Consider the following 14906-nt stretch of genomic DNA (forward strand, 5'->3'; position numbering starts at 1 on the left):
TCTCTCTCTCTCTCTCTCTCTCTCTCTCTCTCTCTCTCTCTCTCTCTCTCTCTCTCTTTCTCTCCGAGAGTCTCGGGTTGAAGACCTTAGATCGTTTGACATCGGATAAAAGATTCTTTTTTGTTTCTTTTCAATAAAATCACGCGGTTATAGCTCTGTTTTATAGCTCATAGATCATTACGTAACGATAATTACCGCACTGTATCCTTTCATTGATCGGCTACGACGGCACAATACGCTTCCGGTGCGCATCTCATATTAACAATAGTCTATTACAACAGTCTTCATATTCTCCTCAGCACAATATTGTCTAAACTTTACTTGTCACAATTGATTTTACAAGTATTCTACAAGCGAAGGAAATAATGTTTTCTTTTTCTTTTTTTTAAAGCGCACAAAAGAATGTTTAAGTTACAAAAGTGTCGTGTTACACACGTGTCACAGTATTCTGTATTATTTTTTTACGCCGTAAAATTTTAAAACTATTTGTTTGGTGTAATGCAGTAAAAAGTTTCAGAGTGTAACAACTGTACGTAAAACAATCGTTGAATTTCCGCTGGTCTCTCGTTTACGCCACTGTTATCGCCCTCCGCGAAAACGGATGCTCTCGCGAGCCTCCGTCGGCGGGGGCCCTTTAGAAAGTTGCCCCGATTGCCGTAGTTGTTTGATCAGAGAGCCGTACGATCGAGTCGTTAGCCGCGGTACGTGCCCCGATCGCGTTTCTTCCCTTCAGTCCCCTGACCCGCTTCCCTCTCTTCCTTCCTCCCCTTGATACGTGTCCTCGCGTACGCACTCTCGTGTACGTGCGCGCGGCGTGCACTTGCGTATCGTACGTTTCGTAAGAGAGAAAGAGATGAGGTGCGCAGATCAGCGCCCGGGCACCAAGAGGAAAGTCTATACTTATGGACTAGGTGGTAGATATGGAGCGGTCGATAATGATCCAATATACTGGTACATCCTCGCGAAGTAATTACAATGATGAGCGAACCGCTACCATCGGGCGTCCGAGCGAGCTCCTTCGGAGGCTAGGCGTTGGATCAAGACCCGTCCTCCACCTTCTCTCTCTCTCTCTCTCTCTCTTTCTTTCTCTCTCTCTTTCTTTCTCTTTCTCTCGTTCACTCTTGTATTTCTTCCTCCCTTTCTCGTGTGCGTGTGTATATGTGTGTGTGTGTGTGCCGTGCCCCACCTCATCACCGCCGTCGACTTCTTGCTCCTTTCGCTGCTCTTCCTTGATCCTCCTCGCATTTACTCTCCTCTTCCTCCTTCTTCACATCTCCTTCATCTCGTCTTCTTCTTGTTTTCTTCTTGTACTTCCATACAGCCGCCGGTCGCTACGGCGCATAGCACCGCAACAAGAGCAAACATCTCTTCGGGGTCGTCACGGGGCCACGGAGTCACGGTGGATGGATCTCTCTCGCTTCTCTCTCCGTCTCTTTCTCTCTATCGTTTTCTCTCTCTTTCTCGATCCTCCGGAATTATCACGGGGGCCACCGCGAGGGTTCACTTGGCCGGAAGTGCGTCATCAGCGGAATACGTGCTCGATGAAAACCATCCTTACGGACGAATCTCTAGGAGCGATGCGCGCATCGGAGTACGTAGAATCGCCTCACCTTATCTCGATGGAGAACCGCGCCGTGCCGGTGTTGGCCGGATGATTAGCCGCGATTCGTTTGCGCTTGTATGCTGCAACGGTGTTGTCATTGATCGATAGATCGGCCGATCGCCGCCGCGTTGGTCCGCGGATGAAGAATAATTGTATTATTGTGTTAATATCCCCCCTGCGCGCGCGCGGAAGATACGTGCGATGAGAGGGACAAAATAAAAGACGGTCGCAAGTATAAGAGATTAACTCGCGGTGGCTCGAGTTAATTGCGAAACGATAATTGCGGATCATGTTTCATGCATATGCATCGGACTACTGTTTCGACGTGGAATATCATTTATTTGATAGAGATCAACGTGATCTCAACGGGAAAGACGGGGGGATCCGATTATTGTCACGTTTATTATTTTAAGAGGAGAAATTATGTTAAAAAACAAATTATATCACTTCTTATTAAGTTGCAGTTTTTTGAGCAACCGATTTACGGAGTTGAAACACGCGACGTAGTAGATATATTTGACGCAAAAAAAAAAAAACAAAAAATATTTTTAATTCGAGGATGAAACGGAACGCGAAAAAGCGCATTATATCATATCGCGCGTTTTCAACGAATAATGATGAAGATGCGCGTGATGGGCAATCGTAAAGCCGCGCCTTCGCGGTCATCGTCGTCGTCATCGTCGTTGGTCGACTTCAATCGCGAAGCATCCGTTCTCTGGCGTAAGTTCATTCATCGATTTTTTGCAACGAAGAACCTGCTGTGAGCTAGATCGCTCGGCTCACCGGGAGCTGAGTACAGGCGATACGAAGTGTCTGATTAACGTTGATTTTTTGCAAGCGCCGACCATCCGACGCCTCGTCACAAGCCGAAGACCTCGGCAGCCTCCCCGGCCTTCTTTCCGGTCGTTTCGATTACGACCGATACGGTTGTCGAACCGACCCATTCTGCGCGATGTCACGCCCGGCGTCTTTTTCGTTGTTGCGACCCTCTATGAGAATTTTCAACATTCCGAAACCACCGGATCGATATTATCGTCTCAATTTGCTTTGTACGTCAAGAAAATTAACGCGCTTATAACGACGACGGGAAAAGGCGCAAGAAAAGGACGCTAAGTTTAAAAACCCCATCTTCTTCTTCTTCGCAAGTTACGCAACCCGTAACGGCGGATCGACGTGTGTGATCACTTCCGTGATAGCAATTTAATGGAAACATTTTTAAAGCGCAAGGTAAACGTTCCAATGATCGGACGTTTGTTGAAGAAATAATTATCAAACATGTAAGTATTAAACATGACTTGACGATTTTCAATGTTGTTTTAATGTAAGTTTAAGTATTTTTTAAGATATGTTTTTTTGAATTTTAATTTCTCTAAATTTACATGTACAAATACTTGGTTATAAAATTATTTTTAATAATAATAAATTTTCGCGCGACCAGTGAGACTTGTCCGGTCGTTAAGACACTCACCTTGTGTTAGACTAATCGTCTTGCAGATACGTGCAAAGTGTTCGAAAAGTGTATCAAAGTCTCGCGAGCACCAGGATCCTTTCGTTCGCGATCGGGCATGTCGTATTTCCGTTCACCAGGTTCGAAATAAACGGAGACGTGTTGCGACGCCACTGTGAGTGCATCCGAGCAACAAGAGCACGCATAACGTAGATGCAACGCTCCGCAACACCGGATTGCCGAGGGCGCGCTCCTTCTCCGTAAGAACCGGAGGTGAAGGGGGCACATCGGGGACCACGAAGAGAGGCACCGAGGGAGGGAGGCCACGGGGGAAGAGAGGTCGACCGGGATAAACATCTGAGCCCCGCCCGGCACCCGAGGCTGCACCTCTTGTTGCTCCTCTCTCTTTCTCTCTGTCTACCTTCGCCTCTCTTCTCTCCCGTTTCTTCCTCGTCTTCTTCTGCCTCTTCTTCTTCGTCTCCCTTCTCGTCTTTTACAGCATTTCTCTCCTTTCTCTCCTCGCTCCCCTGCTCTCGACGAGAGCACACCGGCATTATTAATCCCCGTTGGAGTCGCAGTTCGCGAGTGTCGATACGTAGCATTTCGCGCGTCTCGCATTTTACGGCGTTACGCCTCTCTTTCCGTGTGTATGTGTGTGTATGTGTGTGATTTCCTTAATTTCTCATTTCTAGAACTTACCCGCGACTCCAAGTATACAATAACACCGTGTCTTTTTTGCTGATATTGACCTAGAACTGTGGAATTTTCATCGCTACCTTGCGCAACGCGCAAGTTTCACCTACATTTGTTCTTGAAACACGGTTGAAGTCGTCGCGAAGCTGTTTCAGCCGTTACCTCGGCACGGCTCAAAAAGACGAATGCCACAATAGCGGAAACTTTTTTTTCACACAAAATGTCTTTGTTCATAGAATGCGAACTGCGCCTAGATTTCAAGAAATCGTTTGATTTGTTCGGTCCAAGAATTACGTGCGTTAGTTGTTTTGTTTCGTTTTTTTTTTTATCTCGTCTTTTCAAGGTTCGCAACTACGACTATCGCAACGACGATCAACGATGGCGCGCGTACGCGTTCTCGCTGCACTTTCTCTGCGGGAAAGGATTTCAGTTCGCGTCCACGTATTGAATAGTTTACGGCTTTTAAATAAGCAACCCTCACTCGCTCCCAAACAATTTGCCCATGCCGCAGATTGCTCGTAAATAAAGATAATCTATTCTACCCGGAAGATAAAAATCGCACCGAGAGACTTTAGCGACGAGAGGAAAGGGGTGAGGGAGGGTGCAATCACCACCGACGTGCTCGGCCACCTCCCGGTGCGAGTGAGAGAGGGACGCGGTAATCGAGGGGGGTCGAAAGATACGGCCGGAGGGGAACGCGAGAAGTGTTCCGCCGACTTGTTCGTTCCGCGGGTTGAACGATCCTCCAGTTATTCATTTTTACGTCGCTCATTGCTCGGATTTTACGAGGCAAAAATTATGAAATTGCACTTTGTGCACCATGAGTGTGTGCGCCCTCTGTTCCCCCTCGTCCGCGCCCTTCCGCTTCTGCTCTTTCGCCACCCTCCGTGCGCGCGATCTTTTCTCGGCGATGATTGCGCGCGCTTGCAGTTTCGTCACGGCGAGAATCGCAGATTTTTCCTCGGGCTTTTTCGATTCGTTTTCAATAGTTTTTAGTTGTTGTGTGAAATTTTTCATCGTTTCGAGATGCGTTAAACCGCGTTCTATTCTATCAATAGAAAACATATTTAAAAGAAGAGAAAATTTGACGCTTCACTGGACGTGTGCCGCGTCTTCGGCATCGCCTCGGTATAAATTATCGGGTCTAAATCGGAGGATTTCACGTTTCTACCAACGCGTGTTGCGTGTTGCTGCTGAATAAATTATTGGATTACATTAAGCCTTAAATTTCCGTGCGCGCGTTGGTGCGCGATACAAACGACAAACATGAAGCGCGCGCTACGTCAGAGCGGGTTTTATGAAATGCTCTCGGCGGAATATTACAAATGCCAAATCGTGTCGTAAATTGAGGATTTCGAGCGTCGACAGAAACGACGATACTTGTATATTATCCGCGCGACGTATCCTCGTCTCTCTTTGTGACATTCGTTCCAATGCGAAAAGCATTGTCGCACAATGAGAACCACGGTTGTTAACGTTTCGCAATGACGCGGTGTCATAACACCATTACTTAATTAAGCGTCACTCATAATATCGCTTTAATAGTATCTCATCATTTCGCGTGCAATATATTAATAGATTCTTACCGTGTATTTTTCCTCAGGAGAGAATCTTCTGCTGAAAAACAAGAAAAAAAACAAATCGATGGAATTGTCTGTTATTGTTATGACCTGGATTTTATCTTGTTTGTGCAGAACAAGTTTTTTCTCGTGTTCATCGAAATATTTGTTTGCAAAATATTTGGCACGGAAGAAATGATCTGAAGATGATTAAATAGACATTTAACGTGTGTTGCAACATTAAGAATTTCAATGATGAAATTCTCGATGTTATTCGAATAGATTTCCACCGCGCGGCATTTCTCGACGGATTGTTTAAAGGCCGGCCAAAATTGAAGCTGGCATGACTGACCGTTTCCGCTTGGTATAAATATGTATTTTTTTTTTTTTTTTTTTTTTTGTGCCGACACGCGCGTCGGCCACGCTATTCGACACCTGCATCTTTCCTTGACCTTTCAAGTGCGCGCGTCCGTTCATCCGTCTGACCTTTAGCACCGCTGATTCATCGGCATCTCGCGGCGGCGCAACCTCGCGCGAGCGGTATAATCGTGCGTGTTCGTATTTATCATCTCGTTTATCGTACCGCGGCGGCGGCGGCGGCGGCGGCGGCGGCGGCGATATTAATCGGCGCGAACACGGCCTTTCGACGATCCGAAAAACTCGGGGAGTCTCTTTCATCTTAATTTGCCGAGACCGCGGGCAAAACGTGCGAATATCTTTGCCGCGCGTTCTGTGAATTAGGGACGTTGACTAATAAAGAATTTTGTAATCATTCTAATCGCTCTCTAAATTTTTTCGAGCGAAATCTCGCTCCAAACAAGTTGAGAATATTCACTCCAATACTTGCGATAAGTAAAAATATCGCGAGTGACATTTTCAATTTAGAGATTCAAAATCCTTAGTTTTTATTAAATTGCTTTAATCACAATGATTGAAATACAAAAATTATTTATGTATAAAAGTTTCTGAAATGCAAAAATTAATGTCAAACTTCTCCATCAGTTGTTGACGACAACACAATACCGGTACTTGCATTCTCGCGGATAATTATACGTTGAAATGAGTTGTAATTGCCGATAATTATACGGATGACGGACATATCGCGAACGATGAATCGTTGAAAATAGCGAATTTCATGCCATTCCTTTCAATTAACGATCGATCGAGAAACGTGGCATCAGGAGGGAACGGCGCACAAAAAGAGCATGAAAGCTCGAAGAAGATACCGATCGGTTCCTCCTCGACGGTTCGTTGCCTCCGCGATTTCCTGCGTCGACCAAACGAACTCGCCGTTGACAGCCGTTGACGAGTAAATCGGTCGCAAATGAAATTCTAGGCCTATCTCGATGTCCCGTCGATTTCATTCGCGCGGCTCATTAACGATGCGCGTCGTTGCGCGCATCTTTCTCTCTCTTTCTCTCTCTCTCTCTTTCTCTGTGTATGCGCGCTTGTGTGTGTTGCTCTAGTATACATCATAATAAAAATTCCGTAAAGCAACTGCCCGTTATCGTTTTTACGCCTCTCGCAAAGGTGCGCGCGCACGTTACTCGCACTCCTTCGTGATTGCTTTTAAGGCAAATTAAATACAGCGCAACAAATTACGCACCGGCCGTAACTCGGTGTAAATCAGAGGCCGATAAAACTTCCTTCTCGATGAACGGTACGGAAAAAAAAATCGACCAGGTGAGGACGACTCTCGGCATTTCTTTATCTCGTCGATAACGAAAGAAAGCGACGAATTCGTTTCGTTTTACGACAGCGCTCGTCAAACTCTTCATTTTATAGTGAAACGTCAAATTAGTCAATGTATTTTCAATAGGTTAAGGATAAAACATTTATGAACGTTCGGAGAACTCGATTTACATATCTCGCTGAAGATAGGGAAAAAAATTTCAATTTTATGATTTTTTTTCGACGATAATGCATATGCATTAAATCCCACCTAATCATCGAGTCCGCATCGACTCGTCAACATCAACGAGTTTGCTAGCGCAACATGTAACTCCGTTTGAAAAACATTAATGTAAGATGTTCCCGAAGGGAGAAAGAGAAAGAGAAGAGAGAGAGAGAGAGAGAGAGATTGTGCGTAAAAAGGAGAGGCAAAAGAGAGTCGCAAGGTAGATCGCGCGAGAGAAAGAGAGAGTGAGAGGAACTTAGTGGGGAGATTTTAGTGCCGCATGGACGTTTCAATTAAATCGTCGAAATCATCATCGAGCACCTCGGTGCCGTCCACTTCGTTCGCCATCGTCATCCTCCGCGCGGTTCTCGTTTTGCTGACGAACGTAAATTTCTCCACTCAACGGGACCGTAACTTCTACGCACACGCGCGGAGGCCATTGGGGTTCTCGTGCGGCACGCCAGAACAAGTCTATGAAATATGAGCACTTTTGATCCAGCATACCGTAATGAGAAAGGGGGAATGCCGCGAGTTTTTTCTTTTTTTTTTTTTTTCTTTTAATCGAAGAATCCCTCGGCGATGCCACAGATGCTTGAATCGAACGTTTTTCGATAGACAACAAACACAGTTATTCTAATAAAAAAAAATGCTAATAATCGTCTTGGATTATGTATGAAAATATTGTTTTTGTTTTTTTTTCATATCGCAGTAAATTATCAACAATATTTTTTATCTCAAGATAAAATCTACATTTGATATCTTTTCAATTTTAATATTATCGATAAGTAAAGATTGTTTATAGATTCTCATTGGAAATATAAAGACCGTTTATTGATAAATATGGGTTTTATTTATTTCGAAAAGTCGAGCTGTTATTGAATTTAATATATACCGTCCGCCTCGTATAACGTCGGTGTAAAACTCTCGTATGACATGCATCAGTAGGTACGCGAGAAACGTAACTACGATAAAACCTGATCGGGTGGTAGCCAGAAGTTATACGAATATTATAAGGACGAGATAGTCCGCTCTAGAGCTCGATCCGGATCTCGATATACCGAAAGGGGCCTCGTTATCAACCGGTCTCATCTTATCAGGTCGACGCAGCATCGTCGGTAAATCATCGGGGTCCTTGGCGGGGTACCTTTAATTACCGGGCGTGCACGAGAGGAAAAAAATATGAAGACGTAATATGTTATCCGGTTGTGCCTTCTTCTCCCGGGTGCCCACCGGTAGATAGAGAGGCCGGTTCGGTTGATGCCGAGAGGCGTTGCTCATAAATAATGAACACGTATTCATGAACGCCACCGGTTACTTCGTCGCTGAAGATGAGCTGCGGCCAGATGGAACCTAGTGCATAGCAATCGGGGAAAATCGCCGCTCGAAAACAAAAAAAACGCTTTTCGCCGAGAGCGTATCCTCGAGATTGATTCCATTTTGAGAGAGAACAGAAAGAAGAGTCGTGTCTCTTCTCTCTCTCAACGCAATAAAAAACTTGCTTTATTTTAATACTCACAAATATTATTTATCACAATTTTCATGTTGAACGTTCTGTTTCTACAATATTTAAAAAAGTAAATTTTGAAATTTGTGTTATTTTATTTTTTTTAAAGAGAGAAAAAGTATGTAACTATAAAATATTCTCAGTAATTGAATATTGACTGAGTGCATATTTTCATACACAGAAAACAAGTTTTGTCACTTATACAGGTCAGGCAAGAAAAATTTGTTGAGTATACTGAAAGTTTCTGTTTCATCAGCAAAAACGTTTTTGTTGGCAAAACAAATATCTCAATAAGCTTAGCAAATATATTTTTTACTGCTCATATAATAACTAATTTTCTTGCTAATCTAGCACATTTTTTGTAATAAATAATTATTAATATTAATTCATATCTCGCTTGCTCTATATCTCGTTACGGAACTTTTCAATCGATTGATCGGCGTCTCGAGAGAGAGAGAGAGAAAGCGCTAATTAATTCCTGCGAGTAGGCTGATCGACGCTAGTCCGGCGCACAAGGACGAGAATGGTATATCGATCTAGCTGAACGATTAATACATCCCGTTGCGCGGAGGAGGTCGACGGACCGTTTAATCGCCGATAGTTCGTCGGGAAAGAAAATGGCCGAGGTGGTAATCGCTACCTGCGGAAGCCCGGGCGATCGACGTCCGATAGGATACCAATATAATACACCAGTCCGTCGAGAGACGTTTCGACGCTTCGTCGTTTGCTCGAATAATCTCGCGGCGCAGCACCGAGCGGATATCTAAACGAGGTGCTCGAAGCGCAGCCTCAGGCCGGCGCGCTCATGTATGGATATATATACATATACATAATAATAACTCGACGTGTAGAAGTGAAGTGCTCTCTCTTTCTCTCTCTCTTTCTCTCTCTCGTGATATATATCGGACGCGATATATCGTCTTTGATGGTACACCTCAAAGCCGGAGCCAACTACCACTCGTTGCTCCTCTGCGCATTCGTCGCGCCGGTCGAAGGCAATGTTTCGCCCTTGCGAAACAATATGATGTTTAACCTAACAAGCCCTCATCTCGCGCTACGTAGCGTTACATACGTTAGGTATCCCACTGCGTCCCAAGATTCTGAACATGTTCGGACACCTAAGGCGACGCCTCTCAGGATAATCTGGGAAGAGATAATACCGCTCTCTCTCTCTCTCTCTTTGTGTGCTCTTGAACGCGTTACAGGATTACCGCGGGGGGTGCCGTGTAATTAGTATTTAAGTTAGATGGATGAATAAAGTGTCTAGGCTTTTGCTTCAACGAAAAAAAAGAAAAATAAAGAAAACTAGAATAAAGCGAGCGGGACGATTTATTTAGTTGCTAGCGAAATACAAAACACACAAAGTAACGTTGTCGCAATTAAAGTCAGACGCGCGCTAAAGTAAAATTCTAACAAGATTACCGCAACGAAATCGCAATGTTTTATTTTTTTTTTATTTTTTTTGTTTCATCGCAATATGTAAATTAGTAGAAGCGCGAAATTATTTTTCTCGTAAAATAACGCAGGAAGTGCGGGAACGTTTACACCATCGGTTGATTTACGAATATTGAAGTCTTACGTTTAATGAGAAATACGAAAAAGAGACTGTGTGCGTATATTGCTAATGGTACGGTCAGAATGACGGAACCGATTGCGCTGTCTGGAAGCCGACGCAGGCTGATGATATTGTTTTACGAGCGATCCGCGAAGAACTATGGCGTACAAGCAAACAAGGTGTTCGCGTCTCGTTCCACCTTGACGTAGTGTCCACCTAGACTGCTATACGAGCCGCAGAAGCGAAGGAAGACGTAGCATTGATAGTTGGACAGTGAACGACGTGCTTGAGCGAGGAACGCTCTTCGCTCGGGAACGAGTCAAGTTCTCTGCCAACTATCTCGGGAAACGCCTGGAATTCAATGGATGCTCCTCTGTCCTATCTCGCGTCTAAGGACGATCCAAATATGGAACACGAAGCATCCCATAATCGGGTAGCCAGAGAGTACGCGGAAAGATGCGAACTCTCTCTATGCGCTGTCCCGATAATAATGTTAGCTAAATGCTTCTTCTTTGTGGCGAACAAAGGGAAGCAATATATATAGTCCAAGTCGCTTTTCCAATCTCAACTTCGAATCGCTACCGCTGTTTCTCATGTGAGATCGTGTAGGATTGTGTTGTATTCGATTCTGCTTTTAGTTAGTCGATTACTTTGTGTAACTTCTTTCGCCAACTCCCTTTTCCTGCGATAATTTCTTACACTCTGATCTATTCTGTGAGTTGTGTTTTTGTTAATTCTTCAAGAAACTGCGCATATAATTTTCAAATGTTATTCTTTTACGGTTGATTGTTTTATTTTTTTTTGTTTAACGTGGAGATCCTTTTATACGCACCGTTTTTGTTCTCGACATCTGATAGTTGTTACCAGGTTGCGCGTGTCGCGCAAAAAATCGTCGAAACTTATATATATAGATATATTCGCGACCCCACCCTTTTTTCCATACTGGACCCGCCGCCATCGTTCTTGGGATGCGGGAAAATGATCGGGAATTTTTCCCGCGCGAAATCACCGCGCCGACACTGATCGTCACGACAGGTTACACCGGTAGCGGCCAAGTTGGCTCTCCTCTCGCGTGGGTCCCCCGATGATTCCTACTCCTGCGTTCCACCACGATCCACTACTACCACTACCATCTACTCTTCGGCGCTGCCGCCGCCGCCGCCGCCGCCGCCGCCAATATCACCACCTTCGTTCATCCACCACCATCTACTCACGACTACCACCTCCTTCGCGGGCAACGCGGGGCACTCACCATGTGACTGATTCCCCTTCTCCGCAGGTTGACGAGCGGTGGGCCTGCCTACCTGCCGCCCGTTGCCCCGCTACCATTACGGCGCGGACTCTCGCGGCAGGTGCACCAACCTAAGTGCCACTCCGCTTACCTGTGTTGTGCCTAGCAAGGCAAGAAGTGTGTCCGGTGGTCAGGTTCTTCCCTCTCTTTCTCTCTTTTCTTTTTTCTCTGTCTTTCTCTCTCCCTCTTTCTCTCTTTTCCCTCCCTCTCTCTTTTTCTTCTTTCTCCTTCCCTCTTCCTCTTCTCGTTAACTATCTCTTCCTTTTTCCCTCTGTCTATCCCCCTACCTGTCTCCGTCTCTCTCTGTCCTCCCTCCGCTGTCTCTGTTTATCCGTCTATCCTCTTCGACATCACCTCACGCAGCAGTGCCGTGTTGTAGTGCCGTGTCATCCCGTGGTACGTCAACGATCCTCCCGGACTGAAGGCAAAGGATCGACCGGGTCGAGGGTATACTCTACGATTATCGTGACCGGTCCGATCGCTCGGTGTGCTGCAGTAGGGTGAAGAAAGTGATCTTGCGGTGACCGCGCAGAGGTGAAGGGAGTGATAAGCTCGATGGAACGCGCGATCTCTTGACACCGGCAAAAGCGGATGTTCGCAGATGGCAACGAACGAGTGACTCGTTGAGATACGGTACGCGAGGAGGATCTGATCTGTGGTGAATTTTCGTTCGACTCGATCGAAATTAAAAATAAATAAATTTAGTGGAACCTCGTCGTGACTTCGATAACAAACAACGCGATTAAACTTGGTTGGTTAAAAATAAAAATGAGCTGACAGTTTCAAGTGTCAACGTAATTGCGTGAGTCATTTGATAATCGCACAAATTGATAGTGATAAGACAAGGAAGTCACCCGATGATAAATCAAGACTCGAAATGTGATTTGTGCGATCGCACAGAAGACACTTATTATTACGACGTACAGCAAGGAAGGGGACATTCGGTGAAGGTGTCAAACGTCGGCGGCGCCTCATTGACATTTCCGTGACATTTAGTGCGCGATTCGACTCGAGTGTCAGACAGACACCTTTTCGTGTAACACGCGGTTACGTCCTTTTCTTTACGGGCGAAATTTGACGTGTGTAACTCGCACGGAGCCGCGTTATCGCGTTGTTGTACAACGACGCGTGACGAAGCGCGAGGAAGTGAGACGACGAGGACGGGAGTTGATGAAACGTTTTTCGTGCCTTATCGGCGTCGCAACCGGAGCGCGGCAACGACTCATCTTAAGACTTTATCTCTGCCTCTCTCGGAATCCTTTATTTGCACGTGCGCGCAAACCTCGATAATACGAGACCGACTTGCGCAGAGATTGCGTCTCTCGAGCCTGGACGAGCGAGATCGGAGCTTGTTTTTGCTGCGAATTTATTGAGAACACACCGCGCAACAGGTGGTTCCTCTCTTTCTCTCTCTCCTCATAAAGGATTCCGAGATTTTTCTCTACGTTTTCATTTCCGACCGACAGAGCCGAAGATCCATTCTCTCGGGTGGAGATTTTCACGCTCGTAGCCAAACTGGACATTCTTACCGCCACGTCGGGAAGAACGGAGTGGAGATGTTCGCGGGTCGCTGAGAGAATGAGGGAGCTGGACACCGAGAGTCCTGTCGTCTGGCCGGCCTGGTGTTACACTGGTGAGTCTCCCAAGTCTGACGTGATCGAGCGATCTCTTTGCCGGCGGTCATCGCGACTACTTCGCGCTTACATTTAGCGATTGAATCGCGTTAAACGCGTTAGAAAAGTGTTTTTTTCTTTTTTTCACTCGGTCAAAACTCAACGATCGCACGATTGATGTTGCACTGCGAGCGCGCGATGTTTTCGAAACAGTTGTTGTCGATCAAGTTTAATGATTTATGCGTTGGTGAATAAATAATCGGTCGAAACAAGCCCCACAAGGTGCAACAGGACAAGCGAATCGCGCCGTAACGACTTGCGGAAAGTTATGAAACGCACACCGCCGAGTAGGCGGCGTCAAGCTGCGACTTTGGAATTCGCACTCCGCTTACCGCATCGACAGGTCGAGAGTGACGAACGGAGAGCAAACAAACGAAGTCTGTAGATAAGAGAGCGCGCAATGTGACAAAAAAGAAAAATACTCGGAAATTACATAATACATCGGAGATAAATTAAAGTTGTAGAGTGCACTTAATGTGTAAGTTAGTTACTTGGCAACGGTGAAACGCAATTGATCTGGCGATTGGATTGATAATAATAAGCGTGTGAATTCTTCTAGTATTCCGATTATTTGTTCTCGTGCCACTTGGAGTGGTTTTCTACTTCTCTCCTATTGGGTTTCTTGTGCATTTATAAACGTGGCGAGATGAAACGCGTTTGCTGTTTCCTCTCACGAATCCCGAGAGAGTGAGCATCCTGTTATCGGCTCCTTATCAGACCGGAGACTTCTTAATTCTCTCTCCTCCTCCCTCCGGGCTGTGCGACTACCTACCTGCCCGAATCGCTCGACGCTAGTTTTTCGACGTCGTTTTGCCACACTCGAGAATTTGTCCGGTTCTGTTAACCGGTGAGAGAGAGAGAGAGAGAGAGAGAGACGAGCTCCGGATAGAAAGAGAGAGAGAGAGAGAGAGAGAGAGAGAAAAAGAGACGAGAACGCATCATCGGAGGGTGTAATTACGGCGCTCGATCTTGACAATTAGGAACCCTTGGGAGCTGTCGGTAGCGCAATAGGGTCCACTTAGCTCCCGCAACTTCCAGCCTCGGAGACTTTATCTCGCTCAATCGCCTCGCGGTATTTCGTCCGATGTCCTCTCTAATTAAGAGAGGAATCCGCGGATGCGCGTTTCCTTTCTTTTTTCTCGTTGAAATTCATGCGATCGTAAAACGTTGTCGGTGTAATTATCAAGCGAGATTTCGAACTTCGGCCACATGCGCGCGTCGATATATCTCCGAGAGATATCTCAATTTTACATTTCTCAAAACGTCCGTTCGCGAGATTACGTCTATATTGTCCGCCGCTCGGCGTTCTAAATTTAGACGCAAAACGAGTAACGAACATAATTAAAAACAACGCAACTTTTGAAATGTCTCGAAAACACACACAATCCGTCTCCGAATCATTGGTTTGGAAACGCTATTTCGCTCAGTCAGAGTATTAATAAACTTTTTTGGCTTTGCGACTTGCCACGTTCTATCTCGACGCGTTGAGAGAGAAGGCGTATTGTGTTCGCCAGCTCCGGTAGTGACAAAACCCGGCGCGATTTAGCTAGGCGACAGAACCGATGCCGCGAAACGCGAATTCGTTACGGTATAAAAGTTGAGGTAATGGCGAAAGACCAAGAACGTTTTTGCGCGCAACGAAACGCGCGCGCGCTTGCCGCTCGCGACCACTAATGCGATTACT

General features: G+C 45.7%; 1 protein-coding gene across 6 annotated transcripts in view; it reads left to right on the top strand.

The window, feature by feature from the left end:
• LOC109853669 overlaps positions 1-14906 on the top strand; it is a 192388-nt gene that overhangs the window by 94270 nt on the left and 83212 nt on the right. The window contains exons 1-2 of one of the 6 annotated variants that reach the window (XM_020425997.1): positions 11625-11683; positions 11929-13182. The exons of 2 other annotated variants lie outside the window; for them this stretch is intronic. In XM_020425997.1, the coding sequence (XP_020281586.1) occupies positions 13128-13182 (55 nt within the window). In that variant the 5' untranslated portion in view covers positions 11625-11683; positions 11929-13127. Of the gene's footprint in view, positions 1-11624; positions 11684-11816; positions 13183-14906 lie in introns of those variants that run through there. 3 more of the 6 variants (XM_020425998.1, XM_020425996.1, XM_020425995.1) reach the window with 3 other exon arrangements.

The sequence above is a fragment of the Pseudomyrmex gracilis genome, unplaced genomic scaffold (assembly GCF_002006095.1).
Source record: "Pseudomyrmex gracilis isolate BER0280 unplaced genomic scaffold, ASM200609v1 scaffold_52, whole genome shotgun sequence".
Lineage (NCBI taxonomy): Eukaryota > Metazoa > Arthropoda > Insecta > Hymenoptera > Formicidae > Pseudomyrmex > Pseudomyrmex gracilis.